Source organism: Phaethon aethereus (genome assembly GCF_964289735.1).
Source record: "Phaethon aethereus genome assembly, chromosome: 15".
NCBI lineage: Eukaryota > Metazoa > Chordata > Aves > Phaethontiformes > Phaethontidae > Phaethon > Phaethon aethereus.
The window spans coordinates 19,126,161-19,144,397 of record NC_138591.1 but is presented as its reverse complement, the minus strand read 5'-3'; the positions used below and the strand labels follow the sequence as shown (position 1 = coordinate 19,144,397).

General features: G+C 46.6%; 1 protein-coding gene across 1 annotated transcript; it reads right to left on the bottom strand.

Annotated features, from left to right (window-relative positions):
- Window positions 1-3,229: 3,229 nt before the first annotated feature.
- ROGDI (rogdi atypical leucine zipper) lies at window positions 3,230-14,470 on the bottom strand (the record flags this gene model as incomplete). The annotated part of the gene is made up of 11 exons (XM_082006969.1): window positions 13,663-14,470; window positions 11,717-11,788; window positions 10,280-10,362; window positions 8,982-9,036; window positions 8,370-8,450; window positions 7,289-7,384; window positions 5,883-5,981; window positions 5,285-5,398; window positions 4,485-4,534; window positions 3,828-3,954; window positions 3,230-3,271 (listed from the first exon to the last, which is right to left on the bottom strand). The coding sequence occupies exons 1-11, from the start codon at window positions 13,702-13,704 to the stop codon at window positions 3,230-3,232; spliced, it is 861 nt and encodes a 286-aa protein (XP_081863095.1). The 5' UTR covers window positions 13,705-14,470.
- Between the last annotated feature and the right edge of the window lie 3,767 nt (window positions 14,471-18,237).

The following is an 18,237-nucleotide window of genomic DNA, read 5'->3' as shown; positions in this document are numbered from 1 at the left end:
GGGAAGAGAGGTATATGATTCTGCTCGCTGTCTGTCACTACTCTGTGGAGTAGTGCAGAAATAGGTGCTCGGACTGAGCTAGACTAGAGGCAGCTGTAAAACAAACTTTTTCCATTGCTCTCTTAGTCTGTGGTTCTGCTCTGTCACTAGCCTGCAGCAGTGCTGTTGTTGAAAGCTGGCCAGCAAGTGTCTTCTCCATCTTAGTTCAGGCAACTCTAATTCCTTTTTGAAGGGCATGCAAAGCTCAGCAGCACAGGCCTCTTCTGTGGTTCCAGAACCAGCAGCATCCAGGCAGCATCAACTCAAAAGCATCAGAAAAGACCCATCAAAAGCAAGCAGCCAGTGATCTAAGCAGCAGACCTCTATCCCCTGAAGACAAAGTAGAGATTCCCTGGGCAAAAGGGAAAAAGAAATGTGCCACCAGGAAAGGTTTTGCTCATGAGAACTATAACTTCCCCAAAGGAAGCTAAACAAAGAGAGAATAAAAACCCAGCCCGGGAAAAGGCAGGCACTCTGATTATTTCATTCTGCTCCAGGCACACAGCAGCATTCATCAGTGCACATACCAATCAAAAGCCCTTGCAGTATTGCAGGGCAGCCCAAACTTCACACACACCTTGTACTGCCAAGCACTTGCCAAAGGTTGTGGCCCACAGCACACTTCAGTTGCATTTGCAAAGGGAGGGGTGGGCTGCTAGTAGCTGTCCCAGTACCACCCTCACTGGGCTGCAAAAGCAGAGCCCTTAGGACCTTGTAAAATTTTCATCTGCGCTCAGAGGTTTAGTGGGGAAAAGAGATAGACTAAGTCTTTCAATTGGTGGACCTTTGTTTTATCTTTCAAATCACAGGGTACCAGCCCAGGGCTCTGGGTCAGCCTTTCCTGTGGAATCCCACCTACCATGCTGTTACCCTGTTCTACTGTAACACTAGCCTAGGCATTGCCCTGCAGCATCTGCCACTGTCACCTAGCAGTCCTCATGACACAGCCACTGTGTATCAGAGCTGGAATCAGGACAGGTATTCCATTTCACACACTTCTGTCCTCAGAACCAAAGACCATTTTCATCAGAAGAACCACACACTGGGTTGCATGTTATAGCCCCATCAGCAGGAAGCTGAGTTGGAGAGGATATGGCAACATTGACTGGACTGCACACACTAGTGTGAATTAAAAAAGAAGCCTCCTCCACACACAGGGAGGGTTAAAGAAGAGTACAGACAGCTCCAGAGATGTTAACAACTATAAAAATACTCCCATCCGAGAAGCTGTTAATGGTGAGCAGTTCCACACCTGCATGATCACTTTCTAAGCAGAAAATGGTCTGGAACAGAGCAAGGGTTGGTAAATGAATACCCAGGTTCATGACCGCAGCAAGTCATAAGGCTAATTGGCTGGAATCAGTAATGAGTCTGCTATTGCATCAGCCCATCCAGGCCTTTCCACCTTCCACCTTTTATTACTTACTAACAAACACATTCGTCGGTCACAGCCTGATACTCATTTGTAGGCTGTGTTACTGCCTGCAACCTGTAATATTATCACGCGTTAGACCAAGCACAGCACCAAGTGTCAAGTCCTCAGAGAAGGGAGGCTACAGCAGTAACAAGGCTGGCACTAACTCACTCAGGATGCCAGGGATCACACAAAGGGAGGTCGCAGACAAGGTCTGCCACACATGCCCAGAGCAGAGATCTATGCAGGAGGGGGAAAAAAAAATCAAAGCAACATATCTATCTCTAGTCTTCTTCCTTGAAGCTATTCAAAAGCTACCTGGACATAGTCCTGGGAGATCGGCTTTGGGTGGCCCTGCTTGAGCACGAGAATTGGACCAGATGGACCCCAGAGGTCCAATTCCAACCTCAACATTCTGTGATTCTGTGATCTCTGCCTTTTGAGCACAGTGCTCTGGATAGCACTTGGAAAACACCAGAATCCTGGTGCTTTCCAATCATGCTGTCAAGATAGGCTCCAATGGTGCTGACATTTTGTAGGGACCTTGGTGAGCCTCCAGTCTTCACCTCAGCACACATGTATGCTCACGGGTAAGGTACTCCAGTGAGGGAAGTCACCAGAAACACAGGCTAGACAGGGCTAAGCTTGGAACAAAGCAGGAGACAGGTGATGCTTCCTCATCACTTGACAGTCAGCTTCATGAGCCAGCCCAACCCAGTCTCAGTACCTACAGCCTCTTCCAAACATGACCATCAAGGGTAGTTTGGAAAAGTACTTCAGGTAGTATTTGGGTGTCAGACAACACTGGACTTGAGGCTACACAAACCAGGCCCAGCCTTGGAAGAGCTGCCCAGCTCTGCCCTCAGAGACCTCTGCTGTCCTCCCAGTAAGATAACAGTAATCCAGCATGCATAACTAAGAACAGCCACTCGCTTGTTAAGAGAGCGCATAATCTTTGATACTCTTTCATTCTCAGCACTGACAGCCCGCAGGAGCATGGCAGGTCTGAGGATCTTTATTTCACGGTTATCAATGGCTAGAAGGATGAGTTACATACTGCAGCATCCATAGTCAGGCAGCAAATCGTAGTAACAAAGTGGTACTCACTTTGGGTTTAGTGACAGGATGTGAGACTGCACAGCTGTGCTCAAGGTACCGAGGCAGCTCCAAAGGCTGGCAGTGAAAACAAGATACTAAACCTGTAAAAAACCAATTGGCCCCACTAGGGCTTAGGGAAAAAAAAAGTTAAATTATCACACTGATGCCAGGGTACAAAAAAAAAAAAAAAAAGTTCAAACAGCAGCAAGCAAGAATGATCCCAAAGGGGAATCAATAACATGGACATGGACCATGAACAGATAGGAGAGGGAGAAGCTCAGGGCTGGTCATAACCCCAGCTGGACCAGATCACAGCAACATATTTCACTACATGGAGCAGCACGGCCTACACTTTTTGTGGTGTGTTAAGTTAGTCTGTCTTCATCCCTTCCCAGCCAGCTCACAGTCCAGCAGTTAGTTACAGCACTGTATGCAAATACAGTTAGAGAGAGTGGTCCACAACTCCCCATCCCTTGTAATGGACTACTGTAATTCATCAGAGGCTCAGAAAGTGTAAACCACACAACCCACATGAGAATAAAGACAGGTGGAAGCTCTGGAGCGCCACATGGTAGTGAACCAGAGCACTCCTCAGGCTGACCTGGACTCAGCTGGCATGTTGCAAACAAACAGGGAGACACTGGAAGTACTGTAAGGGTTTGGACACTCCACAAAGAATTAATATGGCCTGTAGTTCCAGTAACTGGAGAAAACAGAGATCTGGAAAGCAAGAAGAAAAGCAGCTAAGTTCCTGTATATCTTGACCCATAGAAGAAAGAGCATATAATGCGTGCATGAAGACTGAGCTTTATAGCATTACACGCTCCAGCACTGCACTGCAGAAGGGCAGATTTGCTGCTATTGTCACTGAAGAGGCTTGGAGCACAAAGTTACTTGCTCAAGGTGGCAGCCAGGTCAGCTGCACAGCTGGAACTGAACACTGGAATCTAGTTTGATGAGGTCTTCATGCCTCCTTCTCCAGTACCTTGGCATTTTGTCACATCCAGCTCATGACTGATAACACAAAAGTGTCTACCTGCTCTTCTCCATCTAGTCACTAGTTCAGCAAAGACATCTGCCACACTACTACACTTATCCCAGATGGCTGTCTGCTAGGCAGTGCGAGCCAGCTCCCTGGCTCCAGAGCATTGATTCATCGCTTGTGTTCAGTTTATATGTAAGTTGTACAGAATAACATCACATCAGATTTTTAAAAGATCTGAGGACCTCTCAAAATCCAGAGTTAAAAACAAAGCCCCTTCTCTGAGGCCATTACCTTGTCCTTCAGCTGCTGGCAAAGCTGCAGTGAAACTGTGAAGAAGACAAGGGCATCATTTAACCATGGTACAACACATTCCACTTTATGGACATGGCTGACTTCATACCGCTGGTTGCCAAACTCACTGGAGTGGGGGGAAAAAAGAGCACAGTTTCACACAAAACAGCACAGAACACAAAACTCAGCTGTCCTCCATTCTCACAGAAAAGATCACTATGATTTCTACTACATTTAAAACAGCACCTGGTAAAGTTATAGAATGCAGACTCTCAGTCTACCTCTGATCAGATTTAGAGTTAAGCTAAATCTAATAGAGTTAAGGTAGAAACTTTACCACTTTCCAGAGAGGCACAAATGCAGGAAATGCAGGTGGCAATGCCAATAACCTAATGTTCATTTTGGTTGACAACTCTCATCTCTAGACAAACTGTGTGGGCCGTATCCTGAAAAGTCACATCTTTGGGCCTTTATGACCCAATCATTAAAGAAACACTATTATGGGCACCTGTGCATTCACAGGCACAGCCACAGAAAGTGACAGTCCAGCTTCTCCACTTAATAGATTCTACAATCAAAACTGCGTACAGCGATTTGGATCTCATCCTCATCATACTCCTACACCTGTTATACAGCCCTTGCAGTGACTGTACTTACAACATGGCTCCAGGGTTGTGCAAAATGGACCCTCCAGCAGACTTGAAGTTCTAGAGGAGAAGGAAAAGGTCATTAGGATTTTGACACAGTAAACAAACTACTTAGAAGGAGGATGTTTAAGGTTTGCACTTTCAGTAGCCTGACATCAAGAAATGCCTATACTCTAACTGCCTGAATACTCCATTCATATAGAATCAATGTCATTTGATCCCTTCCTGCTCCTTCATGAAAAAAATTCCACATAGTGGCTGAGTACAACTTAGCCCTAAATTTTAGCACCACAAAAATAAGATGAGAAGATCCAGAAGAAAAAGATAGATTTCAGGAAAAATATCCTTATAGAAGGACTGCATTTCATAAAACTTAAGAGTTTAATTCTTTTTTTGCAGGACATCAAGCTGACCCAAATGCAACAGGTGAAGCAGAAAAGTATCCCTCAAAATTCCATTCAGAAAACCCAAGATGCTACCTTCGATGTAAACTGGATTAATACAATTATGCCCTTCCAAAATTACACAAAATTATCAAACTATATTGTAAGATAAAGCATTACTTGGCAAAAAATAGTCACCAGCTTTCTCCAGAGCACTCTTCTGGGCTAAGTGTCCATGACCCAAACTAAATTTAGAGCCAGTGCTCTGTCTGCAGCAGATCTAAACACGGACACTTAACACCAGGTGCAATCATTTCTGCATTATCTTATCCGTATAACATTGCACCATGTAGCAGTGCAATCTCCTCCTCACAGTGGGACATAGGGAGAGGTAAATAAACAAGGCTCAAGAGATAGTAGGTGTCACCTTGGTTGTGCTGGGCTGCAGCACATGGAGTTGGTAGACAGTCAGGCACAGCTTGTTCAGGTTAATATAGAAATTCACAAGGATGTCTGGAGGCAGAGCAGGGGTGAACATTTTCTGGTGAGAAAATAGTTTCTTTGTCAGTGAAAGGACCATTATTTCTAATGCAGGGAAATCACTACCTTTTTCTAAGCCACACTACAGTTACCTCATAGTGAGAGGGACATTAGAAAAGAAACGAGGACTGAGCAGCTTGCAGGCAATGGTTGTTCCTCTTGCTGCACTTGATCAAATGGTGTGTGCATGATGGTGACAAAAGAGGATGGAGCAGTATTCACAAGGGCAAATCATCCCTGGTCAAGATTCCCAGGCAGAGAATAGAACTTAGTCTCTGAGAACCAGAGTCCTCATGTCCAAGTCATCTGCTTTCCCACAGGAAGATACAGAGCAGCCAAAAATGCTCAGGGTTTGCACCTACTTTAGCTCTCTCTTTCTACCTCAGGAGACACTTCAAAAATCCACTTCCACCAGGATGCAGCACAATATCCTAACTGTTGCATGCTGCCAGACTGTATGGAGATCTAGACCACCACATACTTACTGTGAGACCACTGGAGGCAATCTCTGGTAGAGTCAGAGTGGCTGGAGTGGTAAGCCGATTTCGGGCTCTTGAGAGCTGTAACATCACAGCATCCATAAGCTACAAGGTAACATAAAGTACACTGCTGAGGGGCGATCCTTGGACAGCTCTGGATAGCGTGCTGCAGAATCCTACAGCAGTTTGCACCTGTTACCACAACAACAACCACCACCACCACCACCACCTCCTCACCCTTCCAGGAATTCAGGAACTTATTTGGAACAGGTGGCTCACACATAAATGCAGTTTAACAGCTACCACCACCATAGCACTTGTAAGACAGGCCAGGAGTGTTTAATACCAGGGACTGAAGAGAGAACAGCTATTCATTAGAAGAATAAGAAGAGAACATGAGATCAGTTACTGATGCCACAGAAGTATCGACAAACTCATCAGCTCTTCTGAAGAGCGGGCATTAAGGAAAAACAACAAGCTGTGTTCTAGTTCTCCCCATTCACATATCACTGGTACAACAGCTACGGAATGGGCCCCCCCCTTCATAACCAGCTATGAGCTAGGGCACTAGAGAAAAGAATCAGCTCATTGTGAGTCCAGTCCTGCCAGAAACCACAAAGGCTCTATTCAGGCAGACTTCCTTTTTCAGAAAAAAAGCAAGAAGCAACATATGTCTGTTACAGAGCTCACAACTGCTAAGATGAAGGCATTTTATATTATGACTGATTTATCCCCCCCTACTTCCACCCAAAAGTAAAAAGGAAATACTTTTATCAACTAGCTTCTTCCCATTAGCAGCCCTTGCCCATGTGGAGACTAAAAAGGTTTAGCTTCCTCATGTTTGATATTGTGATGGATTCTAATGAGTAAGTCAAAATTCTGGTAGCTTCAGAGAACATTTCCAAGCAGAGGGCTGGGCTTTATTGCCATGCGGCACCTGATCTGTATCAGACTGCATCAACTACTACTAGCAAGTGAGAAGGCACTTTGTCATCATCAGTAAATCACAAGTACTAACTGAAATATTTTATTTTCTTCTAATAACTGCCTCATTTCTTCTCTCACCAAAAGCACTGACTGACAGGGAAGAGCATGAGCTGTGTAACCAAATCATATAAAAAAGATCAAAGGAGATGCTCCCAGAATATCACTGCTGCACAACAGGGCACCGAGTGCTCAGATTACCATTCACCGTGATGTACAACCCTGCTACTGATGCTAAACTGGTATAGATTCATATCAGGTATGAGGTCACATGGATACTCCTTGACACAGGTACATATGGGTACAACTGGGAATCCATTTCCAGCAAGAGACTCAAGACATTAATGTGCATTAACTGTGTTTAAAAAAACAAATGGAGGGAAGAAAAATGCATGTTCCTACCCAAGTAGAGAGGGCTTTCTCCTCACCTTGAGAACCTCCAAGCCTGTTTTGAACTGGTAGTTTACATCTCTGTTTGTAAGCAGGTAAATGGCTTGGTTAACATGGTTTCTAGCATCCTGGATCTGCAAAGTTACAAATACAGCCCTATTAAAGAAACACTCTCTATAACACACACTAGGAAGTAGAGGTTTTCCTGATTATCTCGTTGGCCCTAAGAAAATGGTGACTTCTCAAATGTCAAGGCCATTTGTCTCTGAGTACCAGACACTCGCTAACACAATCATCCACTGCTGCCTAGACGCATTATTGGGTTCTTCACTCAAGGACTGTAGATGCAAAACAGTCTGATAGCTACAACCTGGACTACCAATAAATCCAGGTTGGCATTAACATCTCAAGTAGACCATTTTCTAGATTTCTACAAAGTTACCAGGGAGAGCTTCCACTCCGCTGCCAAAGCAGCCATTTGAAACAGTGCTTAATATCAAATGCACTGATCACCCAGAAAAATCTGAGCCATGGCACAGTGAAGCACATGGAATACATCTTTCTCCAACCTACTCAGCTATGACAAAGTAACTGTGGGAAACTATGCCCTCAAAATCAGACACCAGATCAGGTCCTGAAATCAGGTATCTCCCAGTAAAATGGTGGGAAAGTGATTCAATGTTCTAGATAGCCTCACACCTTTAACTCCTTAACTGAGGGAACTCAGTTATGCTACAAGAGCACAATGAAGTGAGATTTGTTCTCAGCATAAAGAAATGCTTCCATAAGAGAATGAGAGCTAACCGCTCAAAGCCTCTGAAGTTGCTCTTTGCCCTGCTAGCTTGAGTTTTATAAGGAGACACAAGGCCAGTACGGCTCAGGCACCTTAGGCGCTCCTTTTAAAAGATGATGACTGCTATGCAGACAGCCTTCAGCTCATTGGTCTTTCTCTCCTAGAACTATAATTGAATTTAATTGCCTCTATTCCCCCTCTTTGTTTTTACCACTGGAGCTATTGAGGGATGGACATGACCTTCTCTCTCGGAAAGCGAGGGGCTACAGCTACTGCTTGGAGGGTGCAGACGCTACAGAGGGGTAGGTATCTAAAGTTAACAGTACCTGCTGCAATTTCCACTGCTTGTCTTCCCGAAATGCAAAGTGGAGGAGCTGATTATTTCTGGGCATTTTCAGATTAACATCCTTGAAGAAAGAAACAAACCCATGAGAGCAAGCAATACCAATATGCAGAATGTGGAGACTGCCAGTCCCACTCCACTATGTCTCCCAGACCATCTTGGCAAGCTGCTTTCAGCTGATCTAGCATGGCCAGAACCTCAGTCCTCCTACAGGAAGTTGCTAATACAAAGGTCAAGTTGAAAGGCATTCAGTGAATTGGCATCCAGGCAGGACACACGACCTCATCTCAGAAGGCCCCCAAAGAAATTTGATATTACACCACAAAGGCAGTAAAGGCAAGGAATACCCATGAAAGTCGACTCCACCACTCACCACAGAGTGTGTGTGGCAGGGTTAGATGCTGGATCTTGACAAATTTCAACAGTTGCTGAAATGTTAGGGATTTAAGGCCTATTGGGGAAAACTGACAAAGAATACTTATTAATCATTGCTAAAGCATAATAAGGATGATGTCTCCCTTGAGGTCATCAAAGTGTAATAAGGATGACCTCCCCTTGATGGTAGTACAAAGCAAGAAGCACAGCAAGTACTCACAGCTTGGCACAGGGCGTCTCCTTGCAGCGTCAACACACCTTTCACCTGGTCTGTGCTGGAATGAGAAGAAAGATCTGGACAACACAAACCACAGGAGGCAAGAGACACCTACCAAAATTGCCAACCTGACACCACCCCTTCCTGTCCCATGGAGCTAGCCAAGTTCCCCTCCTTCCAGGGGTCAGCTGGGGGATGCAAGATGAACTCTATACACATTCAAGTCCCCAGCTCTGGGCCTGCAGCCAGCTGCTGCAGTCATAAAAGTCATAAGGTCATATTCTTTATGACCCCACCCCTCCAACAAGAAAAAATCCCTAAATAAACAAAAAAACCCACACCCCAAACCCTTTACAAGGTTCTGCAAGATGGCTTACATCTACAATGAACCGTGGGGGAAGACTGAAGTAGCTGGGCCTTCAAGAACTCAGTTTAGCCATACTGTACATTTTAATACACCAGACATTTAGAGACTCTTTAGATCAACACTTTTTAAGACCCACCTTGCAACAACAATGAATGAAAACTAGAATCAACTTTAATACTTCAAGATCTGAAGAATGCAACCTTCAAACCCAATACAGAATCATTATACCGTTCTATAAAATGTTCACCATGCTGCTTCTAAGGACTAAGGTCTCCTGCTTTACAAGCTTGTGACCGCTACCAGTGTGCAGCTATTCAAGACTGAGGCCTATGCTGAAGATCAAAAAATGGACAGCTATTTCAGAAGAACTGCACTTCTATAGCACCTTCTGCACAGGTCTCAGTTTGCTCTGTGCAAAGTAGATTCATTATTGTTATTTCAGGGAGATTAGGACAAAGGTTAAGATTTGTCCACAGTCAGAGTCAGAAACTGAGCCAAGGGCAGAATTCAGGTCTTATAACTGCAACTCTCTGCACCTAGAATCAGAAAAATGCCCCTTGGCAAAACTGCTGACAGCAGCACACTGATGCAACACATCAGTGTGTGGTCAATGACCATATGACAGGTGTCAGTAGGAAATGGCACAAGTCTGGCTAAGGCAGCCCCGGGAACATGGCTACGGACTGTTAATGTTAACCTGCCATGAGAATTTGTTCATTTGTTTTCCTTAAGGCGAAATCTCATATTAAAGACAACGCCTTTACTCTGGGGGTGCTGTAGAGTCCTTTGCCGCAGGTGCTCAAGGAACAGTGCCCTTTGCTACAGAGGGAAACCCCCGGCACACACACAGGCACCGCCGGCAGCGGGGGCGGCGGCCCCCACCGCAGCGGCCTGGCAGAGCAGCAGCGACCCACTGACCGCCACGGCCACTTACCCCGATGTGCTCAGCACAAAGTTCTCCTGCTTGACGGCTCCTCCCGAGCCACTGGCGGGCAGGGCGAACCGCTGGGAGGCCTCCTGCTCAAGAAAGGACATAGCGAGTGCTGGAGCATCCACCTGGGCCCGGCGCACCACAAGCCAGTAACAAAGACAAGGCAAGAGCAGAAACACAGACGCTGGCAAGTGGCCAAATGCAGAGCCTTTGCAAGCCTCCTGCAACCCACCTAGCAAAGCACACAGATGTTCCCTTGTCCTCCTGCAGGACAGGCACAGCCCAGGAGAAGGCTCAGTGCGTGCAGCTTGTGGCAAAAGGCATTGGAAATCTCGTGCTCTGGCTCCACACTCCAGAGGCAGGCGAGGCAGCCAGTGCCCTGAGGGCCACCAAGCTCTTCGCAGCAGGAGTGGCACTCCACAAAGCCTGGCTCTGCATGCCCTTGGGCGCCATGGCACTGCGCATCTCTCCGCGTGCTCCCTGCCCTGGCTGCACAGCGCAAGCACTGCCGGTCCCTTACCCACATGGGAAGTCTGGAGCAAAGACCAGCCCTCTCGTCTGGTTATACTGGCTGGTGACTGCCCTTTAATCACACTTCACCCTTAAAACTATTACAAATTCTTCAAAACAGATACTATATATACAGATAGTGCAGGTTATCGTCACCTGCTACTGAGTCATGTCCCAGGTCAGCATTACGGCACTCCTACGTCCTCTGGCACCTGCCCCTCACCTCCACATTTTTGCTTCTGCTCTTGCATCACCCACTAACCCCCACCAAAACTTCAGAGCATTAAGGGGCTGGGTCTGTTGAAAACTAACCTAGCAGGAGAGCAGTGAACTCTCATGCACGCAATCCCCTTTGGCCACTCTACCACCTGGCTGCCTGGAAAGAGCCAAACCTGGCAGCCCACGCTCAGGCTGGTGAAGGTGCCGCAGGCCTGGTTCAGCTGAACACTTCAAGCCTCTGGCAGGTACCAGCAGAGAAGTGGGTGTATTGAGGGAAGGATAGTTTTGAATGAGGAGAGTGCATGCTGCTAATTATTGCACCAGTACTAGCTTGTCAGCTAGAGGCTATTGTGCTCGTTTCCACCATCACATGAGAGACTTATGGGCAGATCCAGATTCTCTGTTTCAGAAAATATTCACATCTCGGGCAAACACCTAGCAGACAGGTCTGGGTGCCTCCATGTGCCCTTTCAAAGCAGGCCTCAGGAAAGAGGAACAAGAACAGAGCAATCTAGGGGAAATTAGCTTTATTGTGAGTCCTCAAGACCAGAGGGCAAGCAAACACTTGAGACAGCACTGGACATGTGTGATGGACATTTCTGTGCACACTCTACAAGAATTTTTTACTCCAGGGGAAATCTACCACCATTACTCACATGGGAGAGCAAACAAACACACACACACAAAAAAAATGAAGCAAATTTACCTTACCTTCAAAATATCCTGCAGCTGTTTCAAAACGGCATGGACTTCTTCTTGTAAAATCCATTTAAATTCTTCTTCCTGCATTGTAGAAAGATAGCACTGGACTCATTAGAAGTCAAACACCAGAAATAAATCTCTCAGACACATTTAAGTTCCAAGTATACTGCTATGCCCATGCTGTTTACATCACAGGCTAGTAGGAGAAGAAAAAGATTTCTTCCTCATTTGTTGAAAGGCCTTAACTCCCCATATCTCCGCCCCAGCGAAATGAACTGTCCTCATGCTTGTTTTGACTTTGTTCAATAAAGCAGCATTCCTACAAACCACTGTATCGTTAATCACAGAATTAGGAAAGAACAGGCAGTACGGGTTGTAAATTTCAGAGCACAGTACAGATCCTGCTGCTCTGAAATCTGGGGCATCTTTTTAAGCTGCCGGAGTGGGCTGACCTTGGCTGGCCAGCTGCCAGACACCCACCCAGCCTCTCCCGCTCTGCCTCCTCAACAGGATAGGAGTAAGAAATAAAATGAAAGCTCACAGGTTGAGATAAAGGCAGAGACCCCTTACCAATTACCGTCACGCGCAAAACAGACTCAACTTGCAGGCAAATTTGTTGCCCATTAGATGGTAAGAAACAAAGACAAAACCTAAATGTTCCCCCTCCTCCCCAGCAGCATTTTACCAAGCAAGAACAGCCTCAAAATAAAGCAAGTTAAACTGAAAAGTGGGTGGGGGGACAGAAAGGCTGAGGACTCCCAATCATTTGGGCAAATTCAGTAACAAACAAGTTCAGATCTGATGACACGCTGCCTCCGGCCTCAATCAGTTGTTTGCTACAGAAAAGCCTGTATAAAGCAGATCTTCAAACCACAGCCAAGCCTTCCTGCTAAACCACAAGGCCCCATGCAGAAGGTCATCAGAGAAGTGGGGACAGAAGCAAGGGACAAAGAAGGGATTGACACTTGCTACCTTGTAAGAGAGGAGAAATTTTCCATGTGGAAGGTAATAGAAGGGAATGAATTGCACAGGTTGCCCGCAGAAAAATGGGAAAGATGTGGTCAACTCAAAAATTTAAGCCTGTGGTTTAGCTGCTAGACAGTTCCTGTTCACCATGAGAAACACAAAATACTGATGTGTCATCACCTTATGCAAGAATAATGTGAACAGAATAGGACAAGGACGCTTTTGTTTCAACAAATGTTCACCCAAAGCAGGTACACACAACAAAACTAGGTAGGATTCGCTGTTATCCTTGAAACCAGCGTGGTTGCAGGACTACTAACTTTCACCATTTAATCCTGTTTTGGGTTTCTGAGCATCATATTGACATACTGGATTCCTTGCTCTTTCATTCTCTGCAACACTCGCTCTCCTCCAGGCTCCTTGGTGAAAAAAATCAAGGTCACGTAACACACTTCACCGCTCACCACAAGCAGGCCTGCCTCTGGCACGGACCTGCCTCTGGACTTATCCGAGGCCAAAGCAAGGAGAGGTGTCAATCGCAGCCCACCCTCGTACTGCTCAGCGGGAGAACGCCACAGCGGCGCCACTAAAGCAGTTAAAGAGGGAGCCTGGAGGAGACCACGGCCTGCTGGGTGGCCACGGGCCCGAAGGCAGCACGCCAATGGGGTCCGGGACCGGCCCGAAAGCCTGGCACCTGGGCACCGCCCTGCGGGCCCGCCGCGGCAGCTGCCCCACGGCCCCAAGCAGCGGTGACCGGGCGGCCCTCACAGAGCGCCTCAGCCCAGGCGCGGGGAGCCGGGGACAGGGAACGGCCGCGCCGCCGCCCGGAGCCAGTCGAGGGGCGCGTCTCCGAGCCCGAGCCCGGCCAGCCGGATTGGGCCTGCGGCGGTCCCGGCAGGGCCGCCACCGCCCGTGGCCAGGCCCGCTGCCGCTCGCCAGTTGCCACGGCAACGGCGAGCCCTCCGCCCGCCTCGCCGCTTCCGACTCACCAGCACCGCCCGCTCCGCCGCGCTCGCCATCGCCGCCGCCATCCCGCCACCCGCGGCCGGCCCCACCCCTTCGCGGCTCCTCGGCCGCCCCAATTGGCTAGCGACACCGCCCCACGCCGGCACGGCCTCAGCCCAGCAACGCGACCAAGGCAGCGTCTGATTGGGCAGCCCAGCCCTCCCTTCGCAATCGAGGCGTGGCGGGGCGGGGCCAAAAAGGTGTGACGTCAGGTGGGCGGGAGCTGGCGGCGGAGGCACCCCCCGGGAGCCAGAGGGGGGAAGCGGGGTCCGAGGCCCCGGGGAGCGCTCGAGGGAAGCGCTGGGCCTTAGCAAGGGCGATGGAGCGCGGCCCCGCCGTCATTCAGTCACCCCCCACCTCACGGCCCGGGCCTGGCTCATAGCTGCAATACGATTTTTTTTTTTTTTTTTAATCTGCCCTACTCGCACGCGCAGCTGACTGCATAGCCGTTAAGATAAAATGGAGCTACAGGGGTAGAGATGTGGAAGTCTCATCAGTTTCTTCTTCGCAATATTCTGAAATTGCAACAAATTTATACTGGCGTGGAAGTCTTTGCATTGAAGGTGGCAGGGTCCTTTTCACAGTGGCTGTACTGCAGGTGAGGGCTGTCCAAGCCAACCGCATCATCTTCACCCCAAGAGCAAGGTGGGCTCTGGGAGGGACTGTTTACTCATTCACAGAGCAGGTAAAGCTTCCAATAACGGCAGTTTCTGCTGTGAGTACAGCTTGCTCCATCACTTTCCACACTGCTTTTAATCACAGTGCTAAAACTGAGTTTTTCCTTACTTTAGCACCTGCAATTAATTTTAACTAAAGCACACCATTAATCAGTACTAGCCCGTATGCCTCAGAACATGAACACCTGCTGCTATTCAACAGCAGACACTGCCTGGATCATCAAAAAGCAATATTCTGGAACTTGCAGACACTTCACTTAAGGGACCTTGTCTTGGAAAATCTCACTCACTGCCGAGTTAGTGCTCAAAACACCCCAAATACTAGATGGAAGGACACTCCAGACAGAGCAATTGGGCCACCAGGCTCCCACCACTTAGACAACACAAGAAATCATCAACACCAGAAACTTCCTAGACTTCCATCTCTCAGCATTCTTTGCTATAAAACCAAGCCTTCACCCCCCTCGCAGCCCAGATGCACAGCCCTCCACCTGCAGAGGCTGGAATTTATCCAAATTCATCCTTTCTAGTGCCTCACTGACAAGATCAGGCTTCCGCAATGACCAAAATGCTCTCATGCATACTGCTGTTTTTCAGCAACTCTGACTTTGAATGTTTTGAGGAATGCACATACTTCTCCAGTGCCAGAATACAGGTTTGACAGGCTTTAGAAACTGCCATAAGAACATTGTGTTACCAAGAAAGGTTTTATTCTTTTCGCCAGTAGCTTTGTTAATTGCACAAAAATTTTGTTTTGCCATTTAAACATTTTCACACATCCTATTCTGAATGACAAACGTTAATTAAAAACAAGGCAAAAAAATAAAAATTCACAACCTTAATTAACTATAGGGTCTATCATTGAGGAAAAAAGAAACTGCTTTTCTTACAAGCTTTTCACAAGTGTCACATTTTCTCTTTAAAAAGGAGGGAGTCAAAAAAAGCAAATTACTAAAACAGAAATCCTCATAAAAAGGAACTTTACAGAAATTGCCAACAATATTAAGACAACATTGACTAGCCAGTTTTATTAGAGCATCTCTCAATCCAGCTTCCCTCCCCTTCCCTCCCCCAAATCTCAGGCCTAGGAACAGATTAAGATCCATGTTCAGAGGCTAACAGACATAAATACAAGAATCCAAGTGAGACTGATGTGAGTCAATCTTGAACAGCATCTGAAACAGTTCAGTTTTCACCATTTCCATCCCTCCTCCTCGCTTCATGTCCATGTCAGAGCTCTCAGTCTCCTTCTGCTCCTCCCTGGCATTACCTGTGATTGTACAGCTGGCTGGGCAGCACCACACCCTCCAGCTGCTCTACACCCACCTACCTTGTCAGAAAGACAGAGTCAGACTTTCCCAGGATAAATTACAGTGTTTAACTAGTCTGCACCTGCCACTCCCACATAAATAAGGATCTCCATTTTGATAACTACAGTATTTCTGGAAAACAAAACCTGCAGCAGTGAGTTGCCCAGGGAGTGGATCTCCCTCTCACAAGTACGGTTCTTTGAATGCACTATGAAGTACACGTCAGGGGACTTCATAGCTCCTTTTGTATTCCCACTCTACCCAGAGGCACCACAAAGTAAAAAAGAGGGAGAGCTCCTCCATGACCTTTGCTTAGACCTGCTCACCTTCACTCTGGCCCAAGAGACCTCCGCAGGGACAGGCCAGGGACGCTGCTGCACTGGCTCAGCACAGTTCCACTCTCAGCTGGACCTGAGACAGTACCTCCTCTTCCTCTCAAAGAGTTCTTACACTGTAAAACCTGTGGTCTTACTGCCTGCCCCCCAAAACACAATTTCCCCCAGATGCCCTCAATACACAAGTCATGTAAGTGATTTCTTAACTGCAGCATATTTAACCAAGGACTTCCACTGCTAATAGCCGAGTTCTTCTGGATGGGGGAAGCGCAAGTGTGTCAAAAGCAGGCTAATGGCTGGTTATCCCAGGTAGTTATATGTGCCTTTAATATGAATAGCTACATGCAGGATGACAGTTGCACTGCCAAAGAAGTGTGTACGTATAACTAGTACTGTTCACATATACAACTGACAAATGGGCAAAGTGATGTCTATTACTAGTTCTATTAGTAATCTAGTAATAGATCTATCTACTAGCTCTATTACTAGATGTTCACCACAGGACATAATGCATAACACAATATTAGCCCACAAATAATAGTGATCACAGGAGGTGAAATATTCAGCAACATAACATTTACAGCATTAGGCGTTAGATGTCACGATTCATAATGAGTATCTGACACTTTCTCCGTTTCTTAATAAAGTGTCCCTGAACCATATGCACATGCTGCACAAAGCAGGATTAGTAAGAAATCTTAACCCACAGGAAAATTTCCCAACACAGCCATTAAGTTCCTAGAAAAATGAGATGGTGGGAGGGGCAGACCTCATGGATTTAAAGGAACATGGTCTAATTTGAATTTGGTTTCTTCCCTTTCAGAATCCCAACCCAAGGGAGGAGATTGTGCCACTGAGAAGTGATTTTGCCCAATTAAGTTTCTTACCAGCATTTTACTAACTCTTAAATCTAAACTGCATGAACCCTCCTAAAAGGCTAATACTGAGAACAATTAAAAAACAACAAACCCAAAACCAAAAAAACACCCCACACTGTGCATTTTTAGAGAGACGGGCATCCTTTGGTCTCTCGGTTGCTCTGCTATCAACACTGAGAGCATCTCTGCTCTCTAGCCTTGACATCTGCAGTTCAAGTCCCAGGTTTCTAGACTCACCAGTGGTCTTAGCCTCAAGCTGGTATCTGGTCGCAAGCAGAGTCACAGGTACAGGGAAAAGTCTCATGCTGTGCTAGTGTTGTACCCAGAGTAGTAACACTAAGAACATGTATGGAAAATCTGACATGTATAAAGATCACTAATCAGTACACAAAATATCCCTGTGAGGTAGGTAATCATCACCCACATTTAAAGATGGGCAAACAGACTAAGAGATATAATGACCATACAAAGGCCAGAGAGAGAGCGTGGAAATGAGCTCAGGATACTCAGTCTCTCGGCTCTACAATCATTCCTCTCACCCCTTTTGGACTCATCACTCTGCTTGTGACACTGCTACAATCCAAGACACCTTTGTAATTATTGACTACAAAGGTAAAAAAAAAAAAAAAGCAAGAAGTAAAGCAACATAAGCTAAGGCCAGGAGCAACCCTAAGATTTGTTCCTTCCCCAAATAAAATAACTCTGGCCCACTTTCAGGCTATATGTTTCTCTTGCAGTTTTCTACACAAACATGTTGATCTCCAATGCTGTTTGTGGGATGGGCAGCTGTGATTAGCCTTTTAGGAGGCTCATTTACACTGGCATTCTCTCATTTTCAGTAAGGTTTGTGTTCCCTAAACTGTAGTTGTCTGTACAGGGGAAGACATGGATGCAATCTGTTCTTCTTAACAGTACTAGGAATTCCTCCATGAAGGTGCTGGGGAGATTGAAGTTTAAAAAGAAACAGAACCAAGACAGTGTTGCATGCAGCCCCATTACCTTCTGAAACTGCCATTCTCCTCCATGGGAGGTGCTTTGTTCTCTAACAGTGGCCAATTAACAGGAATGCTCCTCACCTTACTTGGGACCAAGGACTTTAGTGATATTCACAGGTAGATGGGATGTCACCTGTCCCCTTGATGCAGAGTCCAACACACGCATTATTTCAGAGCAAAGGAGAAAAGGGATTGTTAGAAACAGCATCTTGGACAAGCATACAAAGAGGAAAATAAAAGCAGCCAAGCAGCAGATTTCTGGCAGAGTTGCCTCAGAGCTTCTGAACAAGCCGCCACTGTTCTGTTCCATGACTGTCAGTGCATGGCATGGATTTTTCTAATTAGACTGCAACAATCCGAGCCC